Source organism: Leptosomus discolor, chromosome 7 (assembly GCF_034619465.1).
Source record: "Leptosomus discolor isolate bLepDis1 chromosome 7, bLepDis1.hap2, whole genome shotgun sequence".
Lineage (NCBI taxonomy): Eukaryota > Metazoa > Chordata > Aves > Leptosomiformes > Leptosomidae > Leptosomus > Leptosomus discolor.
In genome coordinates, this window is record NC_141397.1 from 53,256,876 (window position 1) to 53,282,962 (window position 26,087).

Genomic DNA, 26,087 nt, shown 5'->3' on the forward strand with positions numbered 1-26,087 from the left:
AAATCAAACAGTGGATTAGACATTTTCCAGTGAGACAGTTCATGTCCTAAGCATGGCAGGTTAGTGACAGTGGCATTACAGGTACAAATTAGATTGCTCGGCATGGAGTTTACTGGCTGATATGTAGTTTGACAGGTACCAGAATGATGATGAACTGTTAAGGGACTGTTAACATTATATTACGTGTTTCATCATGCAGCCCTTGAAAGCTTCATAAAGGATTTTCTCAATGGTTATCAATGAGTATTGGCATCAATTGTATAGTGATGCTCAAAGTGTTCACTTGAGGTCCTTTCTCCAGCCTATGTTTGGTCCTGTCTAATGCTCTGGTTAAAACAGCCTTCCTAATCCAAGCCACTACTGCAGGTTGGAAGTTGCAGTCCCATTAAAGTCCAGGCCAGCACTGTCCCAGGTGGGAAGAAAACAAAGCATTTGCAATTTGCAGAAATTCTTTAATCTGAGGTTTTGCTGATTAAGATAATTTTCCTGGTTTTCTGTGAAAGGAAACACTCCTAACATTTGAATGAGGAAAAAAAAATACTTTTCATCATCAAAACCCAGAAGCACTGTGTTTTCTCCTTCTTGGCTCTAGCTGTTGGCATGGTGAGATCAAAATGGACAGGGTGTTCCCAGGGTGCTCTCGGCGCTGGTGTTCTGATTTCGTGTGTCTGTCCTCTCTGGCCTAAATACACAGGATTTGGTACAAAGCTGTTGCGATAGTCCAGCAATCTCGTTCCAGTGGGGTGAACAAGCAGACCTTAGAGCACATACTAAGGTTGTGATTCTATAGCTGTCATTTTTTCCTTGCTGATTTTCATTCAGTGATGATTGTACAAAGATCGAAATCCCCTTGTGTTGCATGCTTGCATATGCTTATGGTCCCTGGGTTGCTTGCCATCTAAATAAACAAAATGATTACTCTGTGGGAGAAAGGCTATTATTTGTATTGTTATTCATTTAAAACAATGGAAAATCAAGCATAAAGAAAACAAAATGTTTTTTTTCCAGTGCCTGCACAGTGAGATTGTGACAGGGCCAGGAACCAAGTCCAGGTGTCCTGAGTCCCAGCCCAGACCTTTAAACACCAAAATATCCTGCTCCTTGCAAATTCAGAGTGTTTTGGCAAAAGTTTCTCTGGAGTGTTTCATAATTAATGTCAGTGCTAGACTCTGAACATGTCTTACCAGTTAGGAATTTGCTTTTATATCCACACATCCACTTAAAAACTCCCCAAAACTTAGCAGCTGTTGGCATCTTTGTGTTACTTGAATGTTTCTAAGGCAAATAAGGGACATGATAAATTGAAAAGTGTTGAGTTGAGTTCTGCTTTGAGTCCATTTAGTGAACTCCAAAGGTCATCTCTGCTGTGAAGAGCCAGCAGGACGAGACACAGTATGAGCCTTGTTTCAAGGGTAGGAAAGGGATTTTCTGTTGTGTCTAGAAACCGTGATGACTCTTTCTATCTCACAGAGGTGGATTTTATCCAGGAAGAACTAAGCCTGTCCTAGGATCAGTGACAGTTTTTGACAGCTTTCTGAAAAGGAACTAGAACCAAAGGAAAAAAAGAACATCGCACAACAGACTATTGCAGCTTGAGTCTCTAGGGACCAGATCCCTTGCTGAGATGCATTTGTTCCCTTTTGAGTCTGCACAGACAGGATGCTGTCTGTGAACAGAAATCTGTGGTATGGAAGAATGCAATTCTCCCAAGCAGCTCAAATAGTGGCTTAATAGCAGTCCTCTGGATCAGGTCAGCAGCTCATGTGTCTCTTACAAATCTCTTGTCCCATGTTGAGCTCTCTAATTACCGTCTGCAGCGGCAGTCCCACCTACACTCAGCATGACCTGAAAGTACCCATCATGAGATGCTCTGGTTGGTCCTTTCTCCTGTATCAGATGCTGTCCAGCTGCAATGAGCTTTTTCATGATGAGATTATGTTGAGATGAGCTTTTTCAGGGTGGGATATATGTTCAGAATAGGAATGTCTCTTTTTTTTAAAAAAAAATATTTCTACACCAAAGGGTTTGGGGTTTTTTGTGCTGTCCTGGATAAAAATGGCTTACAGTCATTTTGCTCGCCTGCTGTGAAGCCAAGAGGTTATTCTGGAGAGTAGAGTCCTTAGGAAAACTCCAAGCTAAGGGCTGGAATAGATCTTGTTTTTGCAGTAAAAGCTGGCTTCCCTGCATATGTTGTCAGCACAGAGCTAATCCTGAAAAACTTCTGAAGTTTATACAAGACAAATTTTTTGCATTTCTGTGGGCATTGCAGCACAGCAGTGCTTTCGTGTTCAAAGGGCATATCTGGAGAAAGGGCTGAGATTGCCATCTGACCAGAGCTTTCATCTTCCTTTTGGAGGTATTCACCCATGCTTGTTTGGCCAGCTCTGCCCTGGCCTTTCTGGGAACTGCACAAGCAATTTTCACTGTGCTGGAGCAGCGGAGCAGCAGAGGTGGCTTAGTAGAGTTGCCTGCCTGGCGTGGGTCTGGCCCTGAGGCAATGGCTGGGCTTTTCCTCCAAAAGGTCTTCATGTAACCAGGCATCTGCTTTCAAAACATCTCCATGCCCCAGTGAGCAATGTGAGAGTGTGTCCGGAATGGCCTGTCTGATATAAAAGTGCCAATTTCACAAATCTCCTGGTAGATTTGGGTGTTTGCTCCCTTTTGATGTCTCTCTATCAGAATCACTCAGGCATCCCTGACAAGCTCAGCCAGTGATTTCCAACAGCCATGATGTCTCCAGTTGCCACCAGTTTGACTCATGATAGCCCCCTGGTTTGCTCTGCAGACTGTGTTTGCACTTGTCCTAATCTAAAACACCCCATATAAAGCACTGGGCACTTCTCAGGGGGATTTGCACCATGCCACGAGTCTCGGTGCATGTCCTGATGTGCTCCACATCTTCCCTGCTTCCGTCACCTTTAACTCTCCCAATCACTGTCATCTATCTCTTTTTTTTTTTTTTTAAATGCAAAAATTGTTTTAATTAGCTTGCTGCACTGTCTAATTCCACCTCATTTTGAGGAAAAGCCAAAGGAAACCTGTTACAGTAATTTTTTAGTATTTGCCACTTGGAAATTTTGTTTGAGAGTGGAGATTCAAAGAGCATCCAGCTGCTTCCTTTGCAACCAAAACACACTCCCTCCACACTGCCCTTAGAGAAGGTTACCTTGCAAAAATCATGCGTGTCTTCACCCTGTGTTTTCCCAAGTCTTTGCCAAGCTTTGTGTACAGTAGGAAAGGAGACATCATTCTGACAGTTAAACAACTGGGGTATTTTATTAATGCTGGCAGACAGCTCTGCTTTCCAAATAGGAGCAGATTAGGTGTAGGTTTGATGCTTCCAGGGGGACTCTCCTTGTCCAACCGAATCGGACCTGTCACTCTTGCCCCGCTCCAGCTATTCCTGCTCAGAGCAGAATTCGGCATAAAAAAAAGGACTTTTTGCCATGCTGTTGCTGCAGACAAGTGCCCTGGGCAAATCCTTTGCATTTTTTCCGTTAGTGTTTCACCACAAAGCTTTCACAAGCCATGCATGCAAAATTGCCATAGGATGTACATACGCAGGGGCATCACTTAATGAGAAGGCACCGTGATTTCACCCAGATGTCAATCCCACTTGGTTCAACAGGAGTTCATGTATTATCGGATGTGTATTTTAATTTTAAAGATGGTTGCAAACACTTCTGCGGAGGTAACAAGCAACCTGCTCACAAGGTGGTTGTTCAGACAATTAACAGTTCAGCCACATCTCTGAAGATAATCATATGTCAGAGACGAAACTAGTTATTATATGCCTGGTTGGTGATGAGTGTATGCCCTCTCTGAGCCCCTGAGAAATGCAGAGTACTAGGCAGTTCACAGGGGCTTGCTGAAAGAGGTTTTGGGTGTTTCTCATGGCTTGGTGGAAAGGCAAGCTATAGCTGATGCTCATTAAGTGCATGTAAGTATTAATCGAGTGTTAATGAGCCCCAAGGAAGCTGCCATTGTCTCCTGGGGATGAGCAGAGTCTTGAGGGCAACCATGGCCTTGCCTTACCTCACCTCACATGGCCTCTCTGCCCTGCTTCAGGCGTAGGATAACAGTGTGTGAAGCTTATGCTTCTCTGCAGGTCTCTTTTTCAGCTCTCGTCACTTTGCTGATTGAGTTGTCCGGTAGGTACGTGTGCAGGTTTCTGCAGGTGGGCTGCCATACCACGGTGGCACCATAGCGTAGGCGTGCCTGAGCTCACTGGCTCCGGTGCCTCAGGAGGAGCCTAGTAGCAGTGACACAGGGTTTGGTGTGGGTTTCACTATCAAGGAGAACACTTGGGTACAGCCTTGCCAGGGCTAGCAGTAGCCTGGTCCTGGCTAACAAGCCTGGCCGAGCCTGCTCAGATTGCAGACGTATCCCAGTGGCCTGACTCCACACCTTGCTGGTACTCAGTGGTGTTGGCTTTCTTTCAGGAACAAGTGCAGTAGCCATGGAAGTGGCCTTTCTCCTGCTAGGTCATGCAGATGTTTCACCTGAACATCTGTCCTGCTCCCTGAGCTCCCAGCAGCTGCTGTGGGTGTGTTTAGCGCTAGCATTTCTGTTTACAAGGCTTCCTCCAGGGTGAAACTAATGTCTGGTCTCAGCTCTGAATCTCTAAATACAGAATAACTTGATATACCAAGATAAACTCTGCTTAGTATCTCTGCCACTTTCAGCAGAGTCTGACCTTTTGCTGCTATATGCAGCTGAGCTTAATAAATGGTCCCAAGTCCCAATTTACAAGGAGAAGCCCTTAGTCTGGACCTAACTCAGCCTCCAAGGCTTGTAGGGAGAGCGGTCTCAGCAGCTGCTTTCCCCTCCTCTCCATCTCATATCTCATGAGAGCATCTCTCCACCTGGGACTGTGCAGGGGGTTGGAGCAGCTCAGTTCAAAGGATGAGCAGCTGGGAAATAGGCTGGACCCCATCACCGATTGACCATGTTGCAGACAGATAAGTGACTTGTCTGGCTCTTGGGAACTCCAGCTCTTCTGGCCTCCGTTGCACTGGGCTTTCCTCTCATTCAGCTGTTTTCTTTAGCCTCTGCATTCAGGTTTTCCTTGGTTATCCCATTATTGCCCAGTCCAGTGATGCCAAAAGGATGTCAGAAGTATAGGTGTCAGAGGGTGCAGCATAAACTGCTGTGTTCACTGTCCTATATCACCAGCTCACTTGGTCTTTCTTATCTTGTTACAGCTGAACAAGCTGGAGGATGCAGCAAATGCAGCCCACACCTTCTTCATGGCAAACCCTGAGCACATGGAGATACAACAGGACATCGAGAACTACAAGACCACGGCAGGGAAGGTCAGCTTGATTGACCAGGAGGCCAAGCAGCACATGGTGAGTCTGAGCTGAAGAGGTGCCTGGGTTAAGTGTCAGGCAGTCTGGAGAGAAGACTTTTAGGAGGCCGAGAGCATTGTCTATGAATGGAGATGTTCTTGCCAAGGTCCGTATTACAATACGGCAAAACAAACTCTCCCTTTCAGCACTCTCCTTTAAGGCAAGCCAGCTCCTGCTTTTTGAAGGCACTCTCTGCTCTTTGTTTGATGGCTACATCCCCAACCTGGTCCTTCTTTTTAGGGAACTCCGGAGTCATCCATGCCTGTGAACACGCATCAGCAGGCCACGTTGATGGATGCTTCCATGGGCACTGACAAACATATCTTGGCTTATTTGTGTTTCTTTTGAGCTGTGTTCTTCCACCTGGGTGGGGTACATGCACATGAGTGGCAGTGCTGGTGAGGATGAAGGGTGACAGGCAGGAGAGTGACAGCTTTTTCCACCTCCCCAAAGCAAAAGCCCAACACAAATGCTAGGGCCACCCCAACTTTCTGATTTCACAAGGCACAAGGAAGCAGGAGTAGCCGTTTGTTGTAATTAATGGAGGTGTTCATTAGGGGCCATTCTGAGACAGATCTGCCTGGGTCGAGAGCAGTCTTTTCCCTTGGCATTCAGTGTAGTTGCTGGGTAGGGGGGTAAAAACAAAGAAAAGGAATGTTTTTTCACATAATGCATAATCCAGTAGTGGCACTGAAGATTCCCTAACTATGGAGGAGTTAGGAAGAGGCAGGTTTACGAGATTCCACTGGTCCAAAAGTCCATTGATGGCTTAAACGTGTTTTGGTACAAGTGCTTACGTCTGGAAGGTACCCAAGGAGATCATTCTGTCCCTGCCTACTTATACCTTCTTTTGAGAAGCACCTGCAGTTGTCAAGGGGAGGATGCTGTAGTCTGAGCAGCATGGCCAGCTTACAGTCTTGTCTCCTGCCTTCCTACTTTGCAGGAGGACTACAGTGCTGGAGTAAGGCACTACGACAAGGAGGAGTACGAGCTGGCCATTGAATTCTTGGAGCGCGCATTGAAAGGGTACTACTCTGAGGATGAAGATTGCCAGATCATGTGTGAGGGACCTCAGAGATTTGAGGAACATGAGTACCTGGAATATAAAGCTGGCCTCTACGAAGCTATTGCAGGTGAGTTCTTTTTGCATCCTTAGGGTTCTCACCCTTGGCCCTGCAATGTTTTTAGTTACTGAGTTTGGGCCTTTGGCTGGATTTGGTGAAGTGTCTTCCCTTCCATCGCTGCTGCTGGTGAGTCATGCTGCAAGTGGTCCTTAGAAGGCCAGAAGATGCAAATCCAGAGGGCAGGGAACTAGAACATCTCATTTTGGTCCTGAGTAGGAGCTGGACTAGAAGAATTCTATTTCCAGATGTGTGGAGTGTTTGCAACTTTCCCTGAGAGCTGGAAGTATAGGTGCTTTAACATAAACTGCCTTGGTTTCCCCCTGTACACAGTCTCACATACCTAATCGGAATCTACACATTGCTGGCCGCTGTTTTCTGTTTTTCAGTACATATGAAGAGAGCAGCAGAATCCTCCTGGCCACACTCCAGATGGCCAGGAAAGTTGCCAAAAAGGCTCAGAACATAGATTTCCTCCTCGTCCAAAAAGATGGATTTGTCATTAGCACAAGCCCATCTAATTATGATCTTGACTGAAATCTCTGGAGAGAATTGAACATTGCTGTGTAATCTTCAGATTTGCATGTGTGGCTCTGAGCCAGGGGGGATTAAAATGGTTCATTCTCGATAGACATGAGATTACATTTAATTAGTCGTAAGGGAAAGAAGAGCAATAAATTAAGGTTTGTTTGGTGACAGCAATCTTATTTATCTGCTCATGGTCTTGGAGTTGCATCAAGTTCTGGCGTTTTGCTTCTTGTGTGGAAAATACTCCACTCAGATGCAGATTGTTTTTTGGTTTTGCATAATTCTGTTTGTGTCGAGACAGGAAATCTAATTGAAATGACCAAGATGAGACACCGCCAACATACCGGATGGGAAGCTGCCTTTGTTGGGTTTATTTACCCATGCAAAAAATATGAGAAGTGTTGACTTTTTTAAGGCTAACTTGGTACCAGCGTAACTGTCAGCTGATCATGCCTGCTTTTAAAGCCATGACCAGAATACCAAGGGCCAGATTGAGCCCTCCAAGAGAGAAGCCTTCAGTGGCAAACAAAACCCACCTTCCTTCTTGCTGAAAGCTGCTGCTCGTTAAACAGGTTTTGGTCTCTGTGAAGTTGTTTCTGTGCTGTGCGAGTGCAGCCCCAGTGAACAGAGAAGTTGTTTCTGTGCTGGACCATGTGGAGCACAGACGTGGTCATGGTGTGGTGGTCCTCAACCCAGCACATCACCTGGCAGCAAGAACAAGCCACATGGTCTCTGCAAGTGCCGTGACTTGGCTTGACCACATATGCCTGGGGTTAACAGCTCCAAACCCCAGGGCCGTTCAGGCACCCAAAGAACCAGGAAAGTGAGTGCACATGGAGGGAAATAAGATACATAACGCAACTGCTTTGCTACAGGGAAATAAGTGGTTCCTTACAGGACAGCATAATCTGGAGTTTACCCCTAGGTCCAGGGCACTCAGGCCCAGATGTTTCAGCAGGGAGTGGGAACACTAATGCACTAAGAAAAGAGAGTTTAAGTTTCTTCAGAACTCGTTTCTCCTTTTAATCCCAAGCTGATTTGCTGTGCTGCTGCCTGGGGTTGAAACAGTCTCACCTCTTCACCTCAGGGACAGATGCATTTCAGTGAATTAATTCCGGTCTATATAGCCTGTTTCTAGGGCACCTTGACAATACCAAGAAAAAAGCAGTGCTTCTCAGTGATGGATTATTCCACATCTAGGATACTTAAATAAGTTTAAATTACATCAGAATTATTTATGTCCTTTTCCCTCTTCCTTTCCTTAATGTGATACCCTGGATGTGTATGGTAAATCAGATAACTACCCAGACTACCTGCCCAGAGCAAATGGGGATTGTTTTGAGTTTCCACTTGAATTCATTGCAAATTCCTCAGGTTGTTTTTGGCAGCTCTAAGAAGTGCTTTGGTAGCTGAGCACATTTTTTTTTTTTTCAAGCCTGTGTTTGTTTCTTAAGGTTTTAAATGGTGTACAAAGACAGAGCAAGCAAAGTAGATTTGTAAGTACGTTACAGCAAAGGCTCCAAACTGGAATCAGATGTCACTGTTGGCTTTGAAATTGTACAGCTGATACCACGCCTGTGTTGTGGACTCCCGCCAATTAAGAAACCTTGCTAATGGCAGATGTTTACCACGTGCTTGCATTTCCCTGGGAGAGATCTCATCTTTGAGAAACAGCAAACATGGGGATTTTGCTGCCAAAATTTGCATCTTGGACCTTTGAGACTTATGGCGCAGGTGCCTTGCTTGGTTGTGCTTGAGAAGCTGCACCAGCCCCTCTTGTCCAAACCTCCCCATGCCCTCAGGAGCTTTCTTTCTGCAGAAAGGCGAGCATTAAAGATGAGCTGAAGGAAGGGAGTGTGGAGATTGCTTTTGTGTGGCAGCACATGTGGCCTGTCTTTACATCTCTGCTTGATTTGTGGGTGTCCCTGCCGTTGCTTTGGCTCTTGGGGTTGAAGAGCTACCTGCCACCTGCACATCCCTGCACCCATCAGGCTTTCCTGGGCAGAAGCAGCATCTCCTGGTACACAGAAGAGCTGCTCAAGCTCCCTCTACAGTTGACAGAAGGAGAAAGATTTTCTCAAGGGGAGCAAAAATGTGACTGCAACTCTCCATTGGCTTTGGGAAGGAGCCCGAGCTCTTTCTCTAGGTGCACAGTCATCTGCTGGACCAGAGCAGCTTGAGTTGCATGTCCTTCAGTTGGGGAGATTTAACTTCTGTCTGTCCTCGTCTCAGCACCATCACCATCTTTCTCATTTCAGATTGTCTTCTCTTTTCTTGACAGATCATTACATGCAAGTCCTGGCCTGCAAACATGACTGTGTCCGAGAACTCGCCACGCGTTCGGGCCGTATCTCGCCCATCGAAAATTTCCTTCCCCTCCATTATGACTACTTGCAGTTTGCCTATTACAGAGGTAAAGGCTGCCTTCTGTTCCTTGTAGAGCTTGCTGAGTTTTGTTACATTTTGTACAAGTTTGAATTGTTTCATGTGGAAATCAGGATATTTCCCCATGATATCTGTGCTACAGTGATGCAGTTGCATAGTCTGAAAAAGTCAGGAAGCAAAGGACGTTGGAAATCGTCTCTTCAAAAGTCAGGTTGACTAAAATGCAGTTAAGTATTTTCGTAAAAGTGTTTTAAATTGTCAGTCAAGTTTTAAATGAATCATGCTTTTTTAGGGTCCTTTAATTTGCCTTTTGGTATTAAAATTCTGGAGATTTATATGTTTCACATTTTCTGAAACCAGTTGATATATTTTCTATGTTAATATACAACAGATATACAAGTTAGCCCAAGCTTATCCTAAGATACCAATTTTTGCCAATTGCCAAATACTTTAAGATTCATAGTAAAGTTGCAGCAGTTGGCAACGTTGAAAAATATCAGGAGTTGGCAGTGCTATAAAATACTGCTAGTTGTGTAGTCCTGTATGGTATTTTTTTATGTTCTGTTGCAGTAAAGAAAATCTAGGCAGAATACTGGTATCTCAGACTTGTGCTAAGAGCTCTTTCCTGAAAAAGGCAGAATGTGCGGGGATCAAAATTGCTACTCAAACCTAAAGCTTCTTCATTCATCAATGCAATGGGAAGAAAGCTGGAGGAGTCAGCAGTGTTTTGTGCCGACAGAGGCTTTTTTATTCCTCTGCCCGATTAGAGGTTCAATGTGGTGGTTAAAACCCCTGAGGGCCCTGGGAGATGCTGCACAGAAGAGGCAGTTTGCTGCCGGACAGCATCCACATCCTGCTCATCCCATTGGATCCAATTTGGATTCTATCTGACCTGTGCATGACCACAGAGAAGTTGTGTCTCTCTGCCTCAGTGAAGTGGAGCAGTTAAGACAAAGTTGCATTGAAAGAGCCTTGTGAAGTGCTGGGCTCACCCTTCAGCTGATGGAGAGCTCAGGCTCTGGCCTCCTTCTCTGCAGGCTGCCCTCCTTAGCTCTGCCCTATGGTGCTCTGTGTGAGCCCCCAGCACTGCCAGCAGGGCTGTGCCCCGCCTCTGCCACCCCCTGACAACTGTTGTGTTGCCTCCCAGTCGGTGACTACGTAAAAGCCCTGGAGTGCGCCAAGTCCTACCTCCTCTTCCACCCGGACGATGAAGATGTCTTGGAGAACGCAAGTTATTATGAGGGCCTCTTGGAAGGTACAATGGATCCAGACACTGTCAAACCCAGAAAGGTGAGAGTGTCATCTGAGAGCCCTCGGTGGGAGGCTTTAACAAAAGCACTAGCTGGAAATAAAAGCAGCTTGGCAGCTTTCCCACAGTGGGACCACTTTGAAAACAGATGTGGAGATGCTAATTGTCAGGGTGCAAGTCCAGGGTCACTGGTGTGGGGGAGAAGCTGGAGGGCAGGATCTTCTCTAACTGGGGACTTCAGCTTAGCAAAGCCCAAGCAAGGGCAGGGAGAGCGATGACTGAGTGCCACAACAACGTAAGCCCTCTTCTTGTTCACTGCTGCAGAGGAGACATGGAGGAGGATGAATGCAACGAAGGCCTGAGCAGAGGGCAACCTCTGTTAAGAGAGGGCTGAGAAATATTTTCCCAAGGGAAGGTTGGGATGTCAGCATTTCTCTCAAGTCACTGAGCCTGAGAGTTCAGCGCTCAGCCTCTTCTGTGGGGAGTAGCTTTGCTATCACAGGGTTAGGCTGGGGTCAAACAACCAAGCAATCTGTGTTCAGTCACCCAGCGGGACAGGCTTCCTCTCTGGTCCAGGCAGCCTTTATCTGCAGCCCTGGGGCTGCCTTTCTCACGATGCAGAAGAGTAGAAGTTCCTTCCATCCCATCACAGCCCTGCTGAGGTTCATTCCCCTTCTGCCATAAGCAGAGTGTAGGCAGGAATTGGATTTTTCCATTCCCTTGGGAATTCCTTGATTTCCAGAAAAATCAAGGTGAATTTGGTAGGATGCTAACAAAGAAAAGGGAAATGATGAAAAGAGAACAAGAACAATTATCGTTTCTCCTCGCAAAGTGAATCTAGGAAAAAAACTGAAGTTGACAAAAACATTTCATTGTTTATGGTGTTTTGAAGTTTTCTGTAAAAAAAAAAAATTGATGTTTGTTTTGCAAAGTAGTTTTCTAGGAGAAAACCCAGTGCTTTGTTTACAAATTTTTCATTCAAAAAAACCCCTCTGATGGATGGTTTCCAGCTGGCTATTCTTTGTGGTCCCTTCCAAGCGCCTTGAGTGCATCCCAGGCTGCGATGCTGCAGCCCACCCACCGCCAGGCTTTGGGCTCTGCATTGCAGATGGGGAACCAAGGCACAGCCCAGCCAGGGTCCCAGCTCTGCCAGCCTGAACCTGCTTCCCATTCTACCACCGAGGCTTCTCTGGCCAGCCTCTCGCCCAGATATTTAGAGGCTTTCCAAGGTGCTCAGCATTCTCTGCTAGCTATGGACATGCATTCTGGGGATTCAGGCTTCCTGGACGAGTTGCTGAACACTTTCCCTTCTGTAATGTAGTGAGCGGCTCAGCCCTGTGTCCAGGGTTGCTCTAAGGCATGACCCAAGCATCCCTCACCCTCTAGGAGTCTGCAGTGTTGCATGAAAAGCAAACCCTTCTGGAAGCAGAGATGCATTGCCTGTGTCTTGTGAAAGCTGCATGTGCAACTGCTCCCTTTTTCCTCTTCTTTTCAGGAAGCAAAAATGCTGCTGCGGCGCCATAAACTGGAGTCTCACCTCTTGCAGGTGGCTGCGGCCGGCCTTGGATACACCTACACAGAGCCGGTAATGCCTGGGTCTGCTATGGCGGGAGCTTTAGAGAGTTCACAGCTATAGCACCAGCTTCCCCGCCTCGCCTCTCCTATAAAGCGAGTCTCATGTAGGTGGCTCAGGAGCTGGGTCTTGGCCTGGTTTGTTCCCTGTGAGAAAATGGTGATGGCAAAGCTGGGAAGGTAGCCATTCCCAGGCTGAAGGAGAAGCAGACGCAGCCTAGTTCAGCTGTCCTGCCGTGGTGTCTGGCTGTGTCTTGGCCATTGCTATAGTGGTGGGGTGGGACAGAGAAGGCTGGGCAAGCCGGGCTGTCTCCGTACTCATCATATAATGCCAGTTTGCATTGGGGTTACATTTTCAATTTGGTGACCCCAGGAATTGCCCAAAGTTGTGTGGGATGGATACATACCAGAGAGGCTGGCTGATGTCCCTGGGTGCGAGGCAGAGCAGGTAGCTCCCTGGCTTTGCCTGGAGCATTAAATTAAGAAGCATAACTTCTCTCTTTTCCCACAGAACTACTGGAACAGGTACGGCGCCCGCCAGGATGAGCACAGGTGAGCCACCACCCGCCCTAGCTGAGCTGGCAGCTTCACCAGTCCCAGCAGGGGGGTGAAGGGGATGTGCCCATGATGGGGTACCAGCCTGCCACTCGGGGCATCCTGCCCATTCACCCCAGAACACCGTTATGGTTGAATTAGGGCCTGTGCCCCTTACCATTACAAACATTCCCATGAGCACCTTATTTTAGCCGAGTGCCTCGAAACCAGCAATGGTCTAGAAGGAACTTGGTCAATGAGGCAAACGGTGCTGTTCAGGTTTGTTGATGTCTGTGCTTTGCTGGTGGAAACTGTTGTTTCCCTTAACACAGGACAGGGTCAGGGCTTCTACTTGTATGGTTGTGACATTTGTACAAAGTACCAATTTGCCCGTTTTTTTCATGTATTGGTTTCCAAAAGGTGCAAAACAGTGTATTTCCCAGAACTGGACACCTGTGGCCAAAGTCACGATGTTCCTCTTCTCTCTTGCTCCTCAGTGTCCCGTCAAGTATTAGCAGTGAACCAGAGGATGGGCCCCGGCTGTCCCTGACAAAGAAACCCATGCCAAAACCAGATCGAGAGTTGAAGGAGGGTAAGTCTGATGAACGTGTTTCAACAAAATCAGAAGTTTTTTTCCTATTGCTAGAGACTGCAGACTGCAAAGGCTGGCTGCTGAGCAGTGAGGGCCAATCCTGTCTGAGGGGGTTGAAGTTTTGTTGAAGAGACAGAGAAGTCTTCAATGCTGCCACAGCATTTCTGGGTTTGTGGATCCCACCAGCACTGCTCTCCTCTTGGACTTGCTTTTCCTACCTGCTGAGCGGCTCAGTACGGAGCCCTAAGATGTAGAGCTGGGAGGCTGGGTCCTCCTCACCATGGGGAAGATGGCACCAGCAAACAGTAGTCTTTCCCCCAAGGTGCTTTTAAGATTAAAATGTTCCCTGTTGTCCAGACTGCAGAAGGATGGATGCTGAAGGCATTAGGTTTTGGGAACTCTGGTCCTGATGCTTCGCTATATGTGCTGGATCACACCATATTAACAAACATTTCTGTTTGCAGACTGGCTTGTGATTTCATGTCTTGGCTTACATCAAATCACTTGTTTTAAGGCCTGTCAGCAGACATTTCAACTGATTTCAGCACATTTTCGGCAACCACAGAAAATACTATAACGTTTTCTACTAAGGACAAATTTTCCCCCATAACATTTTTGAAAAACTTGGTAGCCAAATACTCTCTGCAAAACAACAGGATCTCAAGCCAGGAGGTGTCTTGTGTCTCTAATGGGCCAGCTCCACAGCAGCAGGCAATTAAACCTGCCTGTAGTGCAATGGATGGTTGCGCTTTTTGGAGAATTTCACAGTTTTCCATGGCCCAAGTTGTCTTCAGCTACTCAGTGTCATGTTCAGAGAGTATTGTTATCCCTTCTCTAGCCATATGTAAAATAGGCAAATACCACAGGAAGATCCTGAAGAGCTTGCTTAAGCCAAGAGCTGGTTGATTTATATTTGTTGGCCTGTTTGCCTTCTATAACGAAGTAATTTCAGAGTGTGTCTTTCTCTGTTTTTTCTTCTGTCTGTGCTTTTATTCTGGTTTAGTTGCAGAATGTTTTCAAGTTTACAAAGAAAACTGAAACCGTTCAAAAAGAAAATGGAATTTTTTGTCCATCCAGCTGCTTCCTTTCTCTGTTGTCTTTTTTAATTTCTCTCTTTTCACTTGGAAAAAGAAGAGAAAAGGTTGAAAAAGAAAAGTCCGTTTTAATTTTGTACTCCTCTTCTGTACTTCTCTCCTTTCCCCCTTCTTCCTTTCCGCCAATGTCTTCACTTCTAAGAGTCCAAAGAATGCCCCAGTTTCTTTGGGGTGTTTTTCACAGAACATACAACCAGGAAGCAGGTGTCTCTCTCTGCTGGTGCTTAGAGGTGGTGGGGGCAAGGAAGGCAGCCGGGAGCACGCTGCTGGTGTGGGACAAGGGTTCAGTGTTCACAGCACAGGGCAGCCCCCACTAGTTCCCTGCGAGGAACAGAAGAAACTGGGAAAGTGGTGAGTGGTGCCTTCCAGGTTCATCTCTCATGTGCCTATGGCTGGGGAAGAGAAACATCCGAGCTGGACAACTCAGCCCTGAGCTGGAGTGTGCCAGGAGTTTGGATTTCAGAGTCCTGTTTCTGATCCAGCTGCATTTATAATAAATAAATGCTATTACTGAGCAGCAAGAACAGCAAACTGAACATGAGGAACATCCAATCTTTTCCATTTCCAAGAAACCTAACTCTTCAGAAATAAAGTCTTGGGCTAGTGGCAGGGCTCTGCCCTCAGAGTTACATGCCCTCCATAGGCCAAGGAGACCTTCCAAAAACACACAGTGTGCCTCAACAGACAGGCAAAGTAATAATAAAAGCAGTGTAACAGAGAAGTTTCCTTGTGCCACATTGTGAAAGGAGCTCTGTGGCTCTGTTTCACCTGTTTTATTGCGGCTTTGTGACAACAGGTAATTTCCCCCACAGTTTAGAAGCATTTCACCTTCTTCCTGGAGAAACATCTGGTTTAGGTTTTTATTGTTGCCATTTCTTTCATTCTCCCTTTTCAAGAAGATGAGGGGAAGAGGCTTCAGAAGATGGTGATTTAGTGGCCTTGCCGTGTTTTTCTGATCAGGTAAATTTGTTGGGAATGGATACAAACTTCTTGTAAAGAGCTAATCTCTCTCTTTTTGCCCATTTGCTCAGCATCTGGCAAGGCTCAGTCGCCCCATACCAGACGGGATCCCAGCAGTGTGCAAGCCCAGCCGTGGTTGTATTCCTGTCCTAGGGATGCTACCTGGGACCTCCAAAATGCAGCCAAGCCGTTGGCTTCTGGCAGGCAGAGGGAAGCAGTTCGGAGGCACGGAGCGAGGGGTGGCAGGGATGGCAATGGCAGCTCCTTTGCCTCTGCAGAGGTGGATTGTCCTCAGCATCCTCTGGCTTGCCACTACCAGCCCCCTTCTTGGTGGAGAACAAGCGATGCTTGCTGCAAGCTCAGCACCGCATTAGGTTTTCTGCATGTGTAAAAGGCAAAAATCCCACTGATGACAATTGCAGAGAGTGGCTTTGCATGCCAAGCTGGCAAGGTCCACACAGCACAAATGCAGTGGAAACTTATGGCCTCCATAGATGTTGGCTGCTGGGCAGAAGAGCCAAGTTAGCTGGTGTTTCTCATCATGTTCCACTGTGTTTTGGCGTTTTCAGGCTGTGGTCCCTGTGTTTGCAAGGCAGCTAATGAGAAGGTGGAAAATGCTGATGCTCTTGCAACAAATTGATTTCATCTCCATGTGTTTCCATTGCTTCTGTTTCTTTTGTTGCTGATGTGAGGCCAAACTGCTCTCTGCTGTGAAGCTCTTTCCCTGGCAGCGCACCCAGGTGACTTCAGCTGTGCCTCAGCCATGGTACAAGATGTCAGCAAGGCCAGGGCATGTTCAGCAGGGTCGTTTTGTGTCTCTCTTTCCATCAGGGGGTCCACTTCTCTATAGCGACGTGAAGTTTGTCTACAACTCGCAGCAGCTGAATGGCACCCAGCGAGTACTACTGGATAATGTCATCTCAGAGGAGCAGTGCCGAGAGCTTCACAGGGTGGCCAGTGTGAGTAGGCAATGGCCCTGGGAGGGACATGACTGCCACCTGGGCTGAGTGCCTGATGCTCTCCCCAGCATCTGGCTTGTGAGAGCTGAATGTGTGATCAGCTCTGGGTTCATGCCTCGCTCTTGAGTGTTGCAGCTGATGCCAGGATGCCAGTGGAGAGCTCTCAGACCTTATCCCCATAACACACCCATAACTGCAGCACAGGAGCTGCTGCTCCATCCTGGGCCATTCTTAGAAACGCGCTTAGGACAGAGCCCGTGCAGGAATAGGTCTTTGCAGCATATTATGCACAACCCCAAAGGGTGCTCATCCACAAGCCTGATTAAGCCTTCTCATTCATGAGCCTGGGAAGGGACTGAGGGTGCCTGCCTGAACATCCCTAGTTGGGAGGAGGTGGGTGGCTGTTTTCCACACCTCAGAATGGACTGTGTTCGTGGCAGGCTGCAACACCTTCCCACCCAGCTCACCTGTCCCAGCGAATGCATCCCTGGGGAAACTGGGGAAGAAGGTGCCAAGTGCTTCCATTGCAGCTCTCCCTCCAATGAGGAACCAGTTCACTTCTCAACAGTGTTCATGTCTTTCAGGGGATCATGTTGGCTGGAGACGGTTACAGGGGCAAAACCTCCCCCCACACCCCAAACGAGAGATTTGAAGGAGCCACTGTCCTCAAAGCCCTTAAGGTACATCTCCTTCCCTCCTCCTCCCCCAAGCCCTCCCTCCCAGTCAGTGTGTGGTGCTGACCCTCCCTTGCCCCTTTTCCTTGCCCAGTACGGCTACGAGGGACGCGTCCCACTGAAGAGCGCCCGGCTTTTCTACGACATCAGTGAGAAGGCTCGCAGGATCGTCGAGTCCTACTTCATGCTGAACTCCACGCTCTACTTCTCCTACACCCACCTGGTGTGCCGCACCGCCCTCTCCGGTGAGGACCTGGGGGGCTGGCAGCGGAGCAGAGCTGGGAGGACAGGAGAGGTTCAGCCTGCACAAGAGGGTTTATGAGTGGGGTACTCGAGCCTGAGAGTAGCTCTGTTTTGCCTGATGCTTAAACTAGTGGCTAAGGGCTGGGCAAAGTCACCCTCCCCACAGCAGCAAAGGGTAGGCATTTCTGTCCCAAAGAAGCTCATTTTTGAGGTGTCTCTTGTTTTTCATGTCTCCAACTCTTCCTCTTTTCTCCTTCCTCTTCTCTCGCCTCCTGTCACTGTCCCTTCTCCTTTCCACCCTGCAGCTCTCCATCTTGCTTCCCTGCGGTAAGGAACAAGCAGAGCTGTGCAGACCTGAGTCCTCAGATGTTGCCTTTTCTCCCCAGCCTTTCCTTTCCTCCTCTCACCTGTAAACATCACCCAGAGTGGTTGGGGCAGGCTCCCCACCATGACAGACCCCTCAGAGCATGGCATTTCCATCTCATCCACCCCTTCTCCTCCCCCCTTCCTCCACATGGTCCTGCCTAGGCCAGCAGGAGAGGAGGAACGACCTGAGCCACCCCATCCACGCTGACAACTGCCTCTTGGACCCCGAGGCCAATGAGTGCTGGAAGGAGCCTCCTGCCTACACCTTTCGGGATTACAGGTAGGAAGGGAGGGGGAGCTGCTCCCAAGGGCACACAGGGACCCTCCCCAAGGCAAGGCATCTTGCTTCACAGACCTAAAGCTGGCACATCCCAGCCATGGCAGAAGTGAGATCCAGCAGGCAGTTTCTGGTGGCAGCAAGCGTTGTGGCTAAGCTTCGAGCCAGAGTTTAACTATTAACTATATTGTCTCGGTGATATTTTAGCGTCAGGAGGTCCCAGCTGTGGCCCACGGGTCTGTGTCTCTGTCAGGTGGTTTTGGTGCAAAACAGGAGGGTGAGAGCTGGTGGGACCCAGGGGACATTTTGAGAATTGTTCCATAGCCAAAGAGATCTGCTGGTTCTCAGCTGTGGCTCTGAAATGGGGGTAGTTTGGGTGGCCCCAGCCAGCCCCACAGTGGGACCTCTCCCTCTCTGGCAGTCCCGCACCCACGTCTTGGTGGAGCAATGAGGGATCTGCCCCAAAGGCAGATATCAGCTTTGAGCCCTCCCTGCTGCTCCACTCACGAGTGTCTCCTGCTTTCTCCCCCAGTGCCCTTCTATACATGAATGCAGATTTTGAAGGAGGCGAGTTCATTTTCACTGAGATGGATGCCAAAACTGTGACGGTAAGTGGGTGCTGTCAACCAAATGCCATTCCTTGGCAGCCCATGCTCAGGGGCTCTGGGCTTCCCTGGGCAGCCCATGGCTCCTACCTTGCAAAAAACCCATACAAAATCCTGCTGGCAGAGGTGCACAGACCTTCTGTTCCCTTCCCAGAGGCTGTGTCAAGCAGGAAACCTGCAGATCAGGAGTTTGCACCACCCCTGAGCAGGCAGAGGGATGGCTGATAGTCGTCCCTGCCTGGAGGACTGCTGAGCTCCCACCCCATCTTGTGGCCAAACATGAAGCGATGCCTCCATACATATGCAGTGCCTGGCCCAGGTATCTTGCACTGCAGTGGGTCACGGCCGTGGACATCAGTCCATGAGAGGAATGGGGCTCAGGCATGAGCCCCCACCTCTGCATGGTGCCGTTAGGGAAGCTGAGCACCCCCTCTGTGGTTGGACAGAGGGTCTGGGCTCCATGCTGGGGCTCTGGAGTCTAGTAGATGCTGGAGGGTAGATTGCATCTACCTAAGTGCATGAGGGCTGATTTGGTTGGCACTTTTGCCCCTGAGGTCCTGCACGATACCTCTTGTGGATCAACAGAGAAGAAGAAAGAGGCGTTTCACAGCCTGTGGCAGGATTAGCCTGAACCTTCCGGGAGTTATGCCATGGCCCTATTTTGCAATAGGTGGTCACCTGCAGGTTTTGCATCTCCATGCCACCATCTCGTTTCTGCATGATGACTGCACAGCAGAACCAAGCCTCATAACTCCCTATTTACCCCACACATTTTTGCAGCCATGCCCAGAGCTCTGCATGTCCTCCAGAGCAGTTCACCAGGTCCTGGGGTGATGTAGAGAGATGCCCTGTAAGGTGCCAGGCCCTGGACCATGGTGAGCCCAGACATGGCCAGTGTGTGCAGCCATGCTGCTCCTTGCTACCACGGTGTTGCCTGTTTTCCCACAGGCCTCCATCAAGCCCAAGTGCGGGCGAATGATCAGCTTCTCATCGGGTGGCGAGAACCCCCACGGGGTGAAGGCAGTTACCAAAGGCCAGCGATGCGCTGTGGCTCTCTGGTTCACCCTGGATCCGCTTTATAGAGAGCTGGTGAGTCCCTCTGTCGTGATGTGAGGGGACCTGGGGGATACCAGCATCCCACAGGAACCAGGACCATCTTCACCTTCCAGCCCCAGCACATCTATTTTTACCCCACTGCACCCCCTTGCAGCAGCATTCCCATCCACGGGGACATAAGCTGGTGGCCATGCTCCTGGGCACCCATCGCCCTGGGTCCATGGGGTGCAGAGCCAGGCTGGGGTGACGAGTGGGTTGCGGGAAGGCTCTGTTCAGGGCTGGGCTGGCCATTTCTGACACCTAGTGGCAATAACCTGATAAACGGGGAAGGCCTCCACAGCAATCCATAGCTCAGAGGTCGGAGTGGTGTACGGCTGCTGACAGGTCCTCGAAGGAGGTTTGGCAGCCTCAAGTCTGTGGGTCTGGGCACCCGGTGCCTTGGAAGATCTGGGCTGTGGTGCCTTTCACCAGGCAACCTCCAGATTCTGTTTCAAAAGCCTGCTGCACCAGCCCCTGGCTCCCTTTGACAGCAATTCTGGTCTATAAAAGATAAAAGTCCAAGTAAAATTAAACGCAGGGAGAGGGCAAAACTCTTGTGCCTTTGCCTTGTGATGCAGATGGGCTGCGAGGTTTTGGGAGAAGTTTATTTTCAGACATGCAATTTACTGTCTCTGCTTTTTGGAGGTAGCTGAAATTCCTCCTGGAAGGAAGGGATTCCTAGGGAGCTGGAAATCCACGAGGAGGGGACAGGAGGAGGATACAACATGGCAGTGGCTGCTAGTGAAGTGTGATAAGGGAAGTGCGGTATGTCAGCTCTGCCCCAACCATTGCAGCCCCTGGAGGGAGGAGGGAATTAGGTACTGAAGTGCAAAGTGATTTGATAAATTTTGCCCAGCAAATCCCCAGCTCAAGTCCCAGGCTGTCTGCTGTCCTTTCAACTACACTGTTAGTCCTTGGATGAACTGTTTGCTGTGGGTCCTCCCAGCAGGCTGAGCCGTGCTGAATAAGCTGAGAGCAGGTGCTGAATATCTGTTGTTGCAGTTTTTTCCCTTCCCCCCTTGCAGGAGCGAATCCAGGCAGATGAAGTGATTGCGATGTTGGACCAGGAGCATCTAGGACCCAGCGAAATGGACATCAACCCAAAGGATGAGCTATGAAATAGGCCAAAGACTTTTTCTATTAAATATTTATTTAATATTGTTAATCTTATTAGAACCCTTCTATTTTTGTACAAAGCTGCTGTATAAATTAACAGGTTAATACGATTGTGGAGTTTCAGGAGTGCCTCTTCTTGTTTAGCACAGCTCTTGCTGGGACCCCTCATCTCTGTGCCAGCATCTCCTGCTGCGACTGACTCTGCCTTTGGGATTCCCTGTCCTTCCCTCGTACTTCTCAGGACTTATTCAGGCCCACTGTACCCCCTTGGAGAACCCTTTTTTTTCCTTTCTCAGCCAGAAAGAGCTGCTTCTTTTTAGCCTCTGCTAGAGAAATGTCTCAGGTGTGATAACAGACCAGTCTTCCTGTCCCTGCTTAGTGCTGTTTGAACACCCAGGCAGTGCTGCCCTGGGGGAAACTGGAGCACAAGTCAGTTGTTTCCGTCTCAGAGCCCTTCACCGTTTTAAATATGCTTTTTAGGAAAAAAAAAACAAAGCAAAACCCAGGTCTTAGCAAAATGCGTAGCTGTGCAAAGCTGGTGTTTGGGCATTAATTCTGAGCAGAGCTTCCAGAAATCACCTGCTGGGCAGGGACATAAGCCGTGCGCAGGTGAGAAGGGGTTTGATTTGCAGCGGACTCTGGTGAAATAGGGTCTGTCACTCATGTTCAGTCCCTGCTCTTGCTAATGGCCTGGGATGCATGAAAAACTGCTTCACACTGCATCTGTTGACCTTCCAGCCCAGTGCTGCTGCTGGCAAAACCTGAGAAGTCATCGTTTCCAGGTCCATGTTAGAAAGCAGCTGAAAGGCTCAGGGATGTTGCAGTGCCATGGTGTTGGGTGACCATGGTGTAGCTTTGTACTCTGAATGTCCTGGCTGCATCCTCCTGTCCTTTCAGTGCAGGAGCAGCAGATGTTCATGGTGTGGTAACATCTACTTCCTCAGAGTATTTCTCATCCAGTCTGAGGATGTTGCGGTGAAAGCACATGCTGCTTATCCCAGGAGAGTTACTATGCCAGTAACTTCTGCTAAGCTAGTAAATCATCCCTCTCCCACAATTGAATTAACTCCTGTGTGTGGGATCAGAGCAGTCCTTACCTCAGTCAGAACAGACACTGAAGTCACAGAACTGCCTACACCACAGACATAGGGACAGCTTTTATTTTGACCCAACAGCTGCTTCTGCTGCTAGAAAGCGGTTCCTAAAAGGCAGGTTGCAGCAGTCCTTACTGTTTAATTTACTGCAAGGCTACTCTCTCTCCAGAAGGCACTGCAGGGATCTTGGCCAGAGTTTACACCCCTGAGCAGCTTTGCTCAGCTTCCTGCTCCATTGGCACTTTCTCAGTCCTTTTCTGCTCCCCTCTACCAGCTTTGGCGTTTCCAGGACTTACTTAAAGTCTGCAATAGGGAATTGTGTTTTCTCTTTGTTCATGCAGCTTGTGCCTACCCAAATCTCCCAGGCTCAGCAGCAACCTCTTCTCATCCAGTCACTGGCTGCAAAGGCCATAGACAAGGATGGTCCTTCTGTGAAGATCGTCTCAAAAGCTGGTCCTGGGCAAGATAAAGCGGACCTCAGTGCATCTGGAAAAACTGAGGCCAGACTGTGAATAGGCTCCATTACTGCCTAGAAAATGATGGGAGGGTCATTTGCTGCACCTCTAATATGGAATCTTCCCCGGGAGAAATCTCTGAGTGTTTCTGAGCCACCAGTGTAGCTTGTTTGTTGGAGGTTATCTGCCTTCCTCATAGACTGTTGAAAAGATTCATTGTGTTTGCTCCCCAAAGAACTGCCCACAGATCTTTGCTTTCAGAGACCCTTACCTGCTTAAATGCCTTCCCTGTAAATGCTTAACCTCCCTGCCTTTTTCTAAAATAGCCAGAGGAAAACCTGGAGGGAAGAAAGGGAGGGCAGCTGGAGAGCTGTTGTTGTGTTGTCCCTGTCTGCACCATGCTATTGCATCGAAGCCTTGACTCCTACATACTACACCTTCAGCGTGAGTTTGTGCTGCCATTCACCTGACAACCATGTCTGCCTGAGTGCATCCTTCAGAGCTGTGTGTCGTGTCCCCCCGTCCCAGCAGCTCGGTGCAGCCCCTGCCCTCCCAGGGGCTATGGACATCCCACCAGCTGGTCCTCTCCTGGGGAGGCAGGGTGGGGAGCGCATTGCAGGTTGTGGTTTGTTTGCTGCTGTGGTGGTTAGCCAGAGCTGTGTCTAAATCCAGGGGAAATAAACTGAACACAACGTCTGAGCCTGTCTTTTTCTTTAGCCAAATATTAGAAGGGGAGACTGGGGAGTATGCAGCTTGTCTCACGATGGTGTCTCTCCCTTTGGGGTTCCCTGCCCCAGTGCTGGAGCAGAGTCAGAGACACCAATGTGGACAGGATAGAGCAAAGTTGCATGTGTGCATTTGGCTGCCTGTCCATCTCCTTTGCTCTGTATCCAGCTGCCTAGTAACTTACACACCATTGCCACACTTAAGTCAATTGGGAGAGCAGGAGAAGGGTGTCACAGCCCCTGTGTGCTGCTGGGGTGTGCAGCAGGCTGGGGAGTGAAGCGGGGCACCGGCCAGCTTCTGGTGAAACAACAGCTGTGGTGGAGCATGGTGGAGCAGTCTCAGAAGAATGCAACATTTTGGGACTCAGGTGCAAACACGAACTCCAAATCCCCAGGAAGGTGAAAGACTCCGGGCTTCCTGGGCTGTGCTGCTCTGCTGCCGAGACCTGCCTGCAGTCTGTGCCAGGCTGAAGCCAGGAAACAGGAATGCAGTGAGTCAAAGGCACTTTTCCTGTTTGTTTGTTTTTCCAGCTTTCTGCTCCAGCAAAGTCTAGCTCAGAAGCAGATTTTTATTTCTTCTGCAACAGCAGAGTTGGTTGCCAAGTTTATTGGCACACTGTAGCCTCACAGGAGCAAGTTACAGAGCTCTTTGGGATGTGCACCAAAATACAGTGTAGGCTTTTGGGTCTCTTTTGTATCTGAGTTAGGTGGGTTGCCACCAAGGTGGCTTGGCCTCTGAGAAATGAGCGTTAACTCAGATATGATGTAGAGGCCTGGTATATTGCCAGAGCTGTCAGGGTCACATCCAGACCGCCCGCATGGCACCTGCATCCCTGGAAAAAGGAAACTAACAATATACTTAATGTATACACTTTTCTTTGGTCAAATACGCCCCAGGGACAACCTGGTGCACTAATGTTTTTCTTCCTGCTACATTGGCTCATGTTGGTTTTCCTCTCTTGCTCTGCTAGTCTGGTAATTGCTGCTTCCCAAAGCCCCAGAGTGAAGCAGCTCCCTGAGGAAGCAGTGCCTGAAGTCACACCCCTGAGAATAAAGCTGATGTGCATTTCCAAGCAAGCTTCATGGCTCCCACGGCAGTTCCGAGCTCCTCTAGCCAAGGCTTGGCCACCGAAGGGAGCCACAACCTACTTTTAGCATGTTGGCCATTTATTAGACATGTCCCAGTTCTATCAGTGGCAGTAGGAGCAGTCTGGAGACAGAGATGCTTGAACCATGTCTTAGTTCCTCGTTAACTCTGCCATGCACTCCTAATACTGATAATATATGCAGGGTGGGATTAGCAGGGTTGATTTATGACAGTCGAGAAAAAAAGAAAACAACTCATAAAAGAAACTTAATAGAATTAAGAAGTATTTAAAACAACAATTGAAGTGTGTGTGTGTGCATGCGTGCGTGCTTGGGTGCGGCTGTTGCTCTAAAAGTGAAGCCCTGCATGGTGTTACTCAATGTCAAGGGATCTTTACTAGCAAGGAGCTCTGCTTTTGTTTTGACATTCAAGTGGGCCTGGGCCAAGTTTGGTCGCCCCTTGCACAAGGCTGCTGCTAGGGCTTGGGGGGGGGTGGGGGGGGTGGGGCTGGAGGAGCCCAGTCTGTGCCCTAGGCACAGGGAGTCATTAGTTTTTCAGGAAAAAGTATGAATGAAATGGATGCCTTCGTTAAAGAGAAGATGAATCATTGCACTTCACAGTCAGGGATGCGGCAGCAGACTGTGCAGAGCCAGCAGCAGGGAGGGCACCGAGGTGTGGAGAGCAGCAGCTAGCAGTGGCCGCAGTAGCCAAACAAGTCACCTGATGCCTCGTGCAGAGGGTAGAAGCACCTTGTACAGGCTAAGAGCCACCAACAGGGGCCAGCAGAAAGTCTGAGGCTGAGCCTCTTTGGGCTATAAATGCCTTACTGCAAGTGGCTAAGGAAAGTTTCCCTCTAGCCAAAAGCTCACCCCTGAAACCTCATGTGAAAATAATATCTGTGTGTATTTACAAATCCCTGCATCCACAGGGTTCAGTCAGGAATCGGTCAAGGCTGAAATACCTAGAACTCTTTATGGCCAGTGGCTACACAGTCTAATAAAACCTGGGCATGCCCATAGACCTTAGCCTGTGAGACTTTTTGAGGCATTAATTTTAAGCAACTGAACCTCACCAATATTGCTGTGGAGGCTTAAGGCCATATGGATAAATCAGTCTCCAGCAGCTCCACTGGATGATGACTAATTCCCATTGATTCCAAGCTGGGGCATGATAAGCTTATAAAATGTGGTGTGTTTGGACCTTTTGTATGTCCCCTTTACTTCCCAGGAGCTAGATCAAAACCACAGCAACTTTGCTGACTTGGAGACCCAGCAACAAGCCCTGCAAGCAGCCATCTGAGCTGAAGACCCTCTTCTGCTGCCACTCCATCTTACCCTGCAGTGCATCTCTCTTGCCGCCTCCCCACCCTGCTGCTTGGTCTCTGCCCCAGTGATGGACTATTTGGGTGTCACTGTGCCTGCCAGCTGCTGCACCTAAGGTTGGCCAGTCCCTGTGCAAGGGTCTCCCCACCTCGAAGGCACTGTGGTCATGGGTGGGAGCAGCGCCTGGCCTGTTTTGTCACCTTTGCATTACAGCTGCTGGCTGGCTGCAAGTTGCAGTGACTTGGCCAGGGGAAAGATGCAAGCGGAGGAAGAAGATGGAGTTTGCACTGGGTACTGCTTATCCTTCCTGGCTAAACCTGGCCAGAGCCAACCTGAGCATTCATGGGCAGCCGAACCCATGAAAAACCATGATAAAAAAAAAAAAGATTGCTTCCTCCTGTCCACACCCTTGCCCAGCCTAGGGGAAAAAACCAAAATCAGACAGCTGGCGCTAATAGTGCTGGCAGTGAGATAAAAATGGGCTAGTCCTGCTTTGGGGAAGAACTATATTAAAAAAAGGAAAGAAGCATACATGTCTTTTGTTTCCGCAACTGCTCCTATGCCCACACCCCACCAGAAGAGCTGCCTTTTCCTGCAGGAAAAGTTGCTGTTTGTCTGTACATTGGGGTATGACCCTAGCTGGGTCCCACAACATTATGTTCTTCCCCAAGTGTGGATGGGAA

General features: G+C 48.8%; 1 protein-coding gene across 1 annotated transcript in view; it reads left to right on the top strand.

The window, feature by feature from the left end:
• P3H2 (prolyl 3-hydroxylase 2) overlaps positions 1 to 20,723 on the top strand; it is a 74,707-nt gene extending 53,984 nt beyond the window's left edge. Inside the window, exons 2-15 of the mRNA XM_086467967.1 lie at positions 5,205 to 5,351; positions 6,295 to 6,484; positions 9,282 to 9,413; positions 10,533 to 10,675; positions 12,130 to 12,219; positions 12,718 to 12,758; positions 13,238 to 13,332; positions 16,218 to 16,345; positions 16,930 to 17,025; positions 17,114 to 17,264; positions 17,791 to 17,908; positions 18,438 to 18,513; positions 19,459 to 19,599; positions 20,631 to 20,723. Of these exons, the coding sequence (XP_086324093.1) occupies positions 5,205 to 5,351; positions 6,295 to 6,484; positions 9,282 to 9,413; positions 10,533 to 10,675; positions 12,130 to 12,219; positions 12,718 to 12,758; positions 13,238 to 13,332; positions 16,218 to 16,345; positions 16,930 to 17,025; positions 17,114 to 17,264; positions 17,791 to 17,908; positions 18,438 to 18,513; positions 19,459 to 19,599; positions 20,631 to 20,723 (1,641 nt within the window). The remainder of the gene's footprint in view (positions 1 to 5,204; positions 5,352 to 6,294; positions 6,485 to 9,281; positions 9,414 to 10,532; positions 10,676 to 12,129; positions 12,220 to 12,717; positions 12,759 to 13,237; positions 13,333 to 16,217; positions 16,346 to 16,929; positions 17,026 to 17,113; positions 17,265 to 17,790; positions 17,909 to 18,437; positions 18,514 to 19,458; positions 19,600 to 20,630) is intronic.
• Positions 20,724 to 26,087: the final 5,364 nt, after the last annotated feature.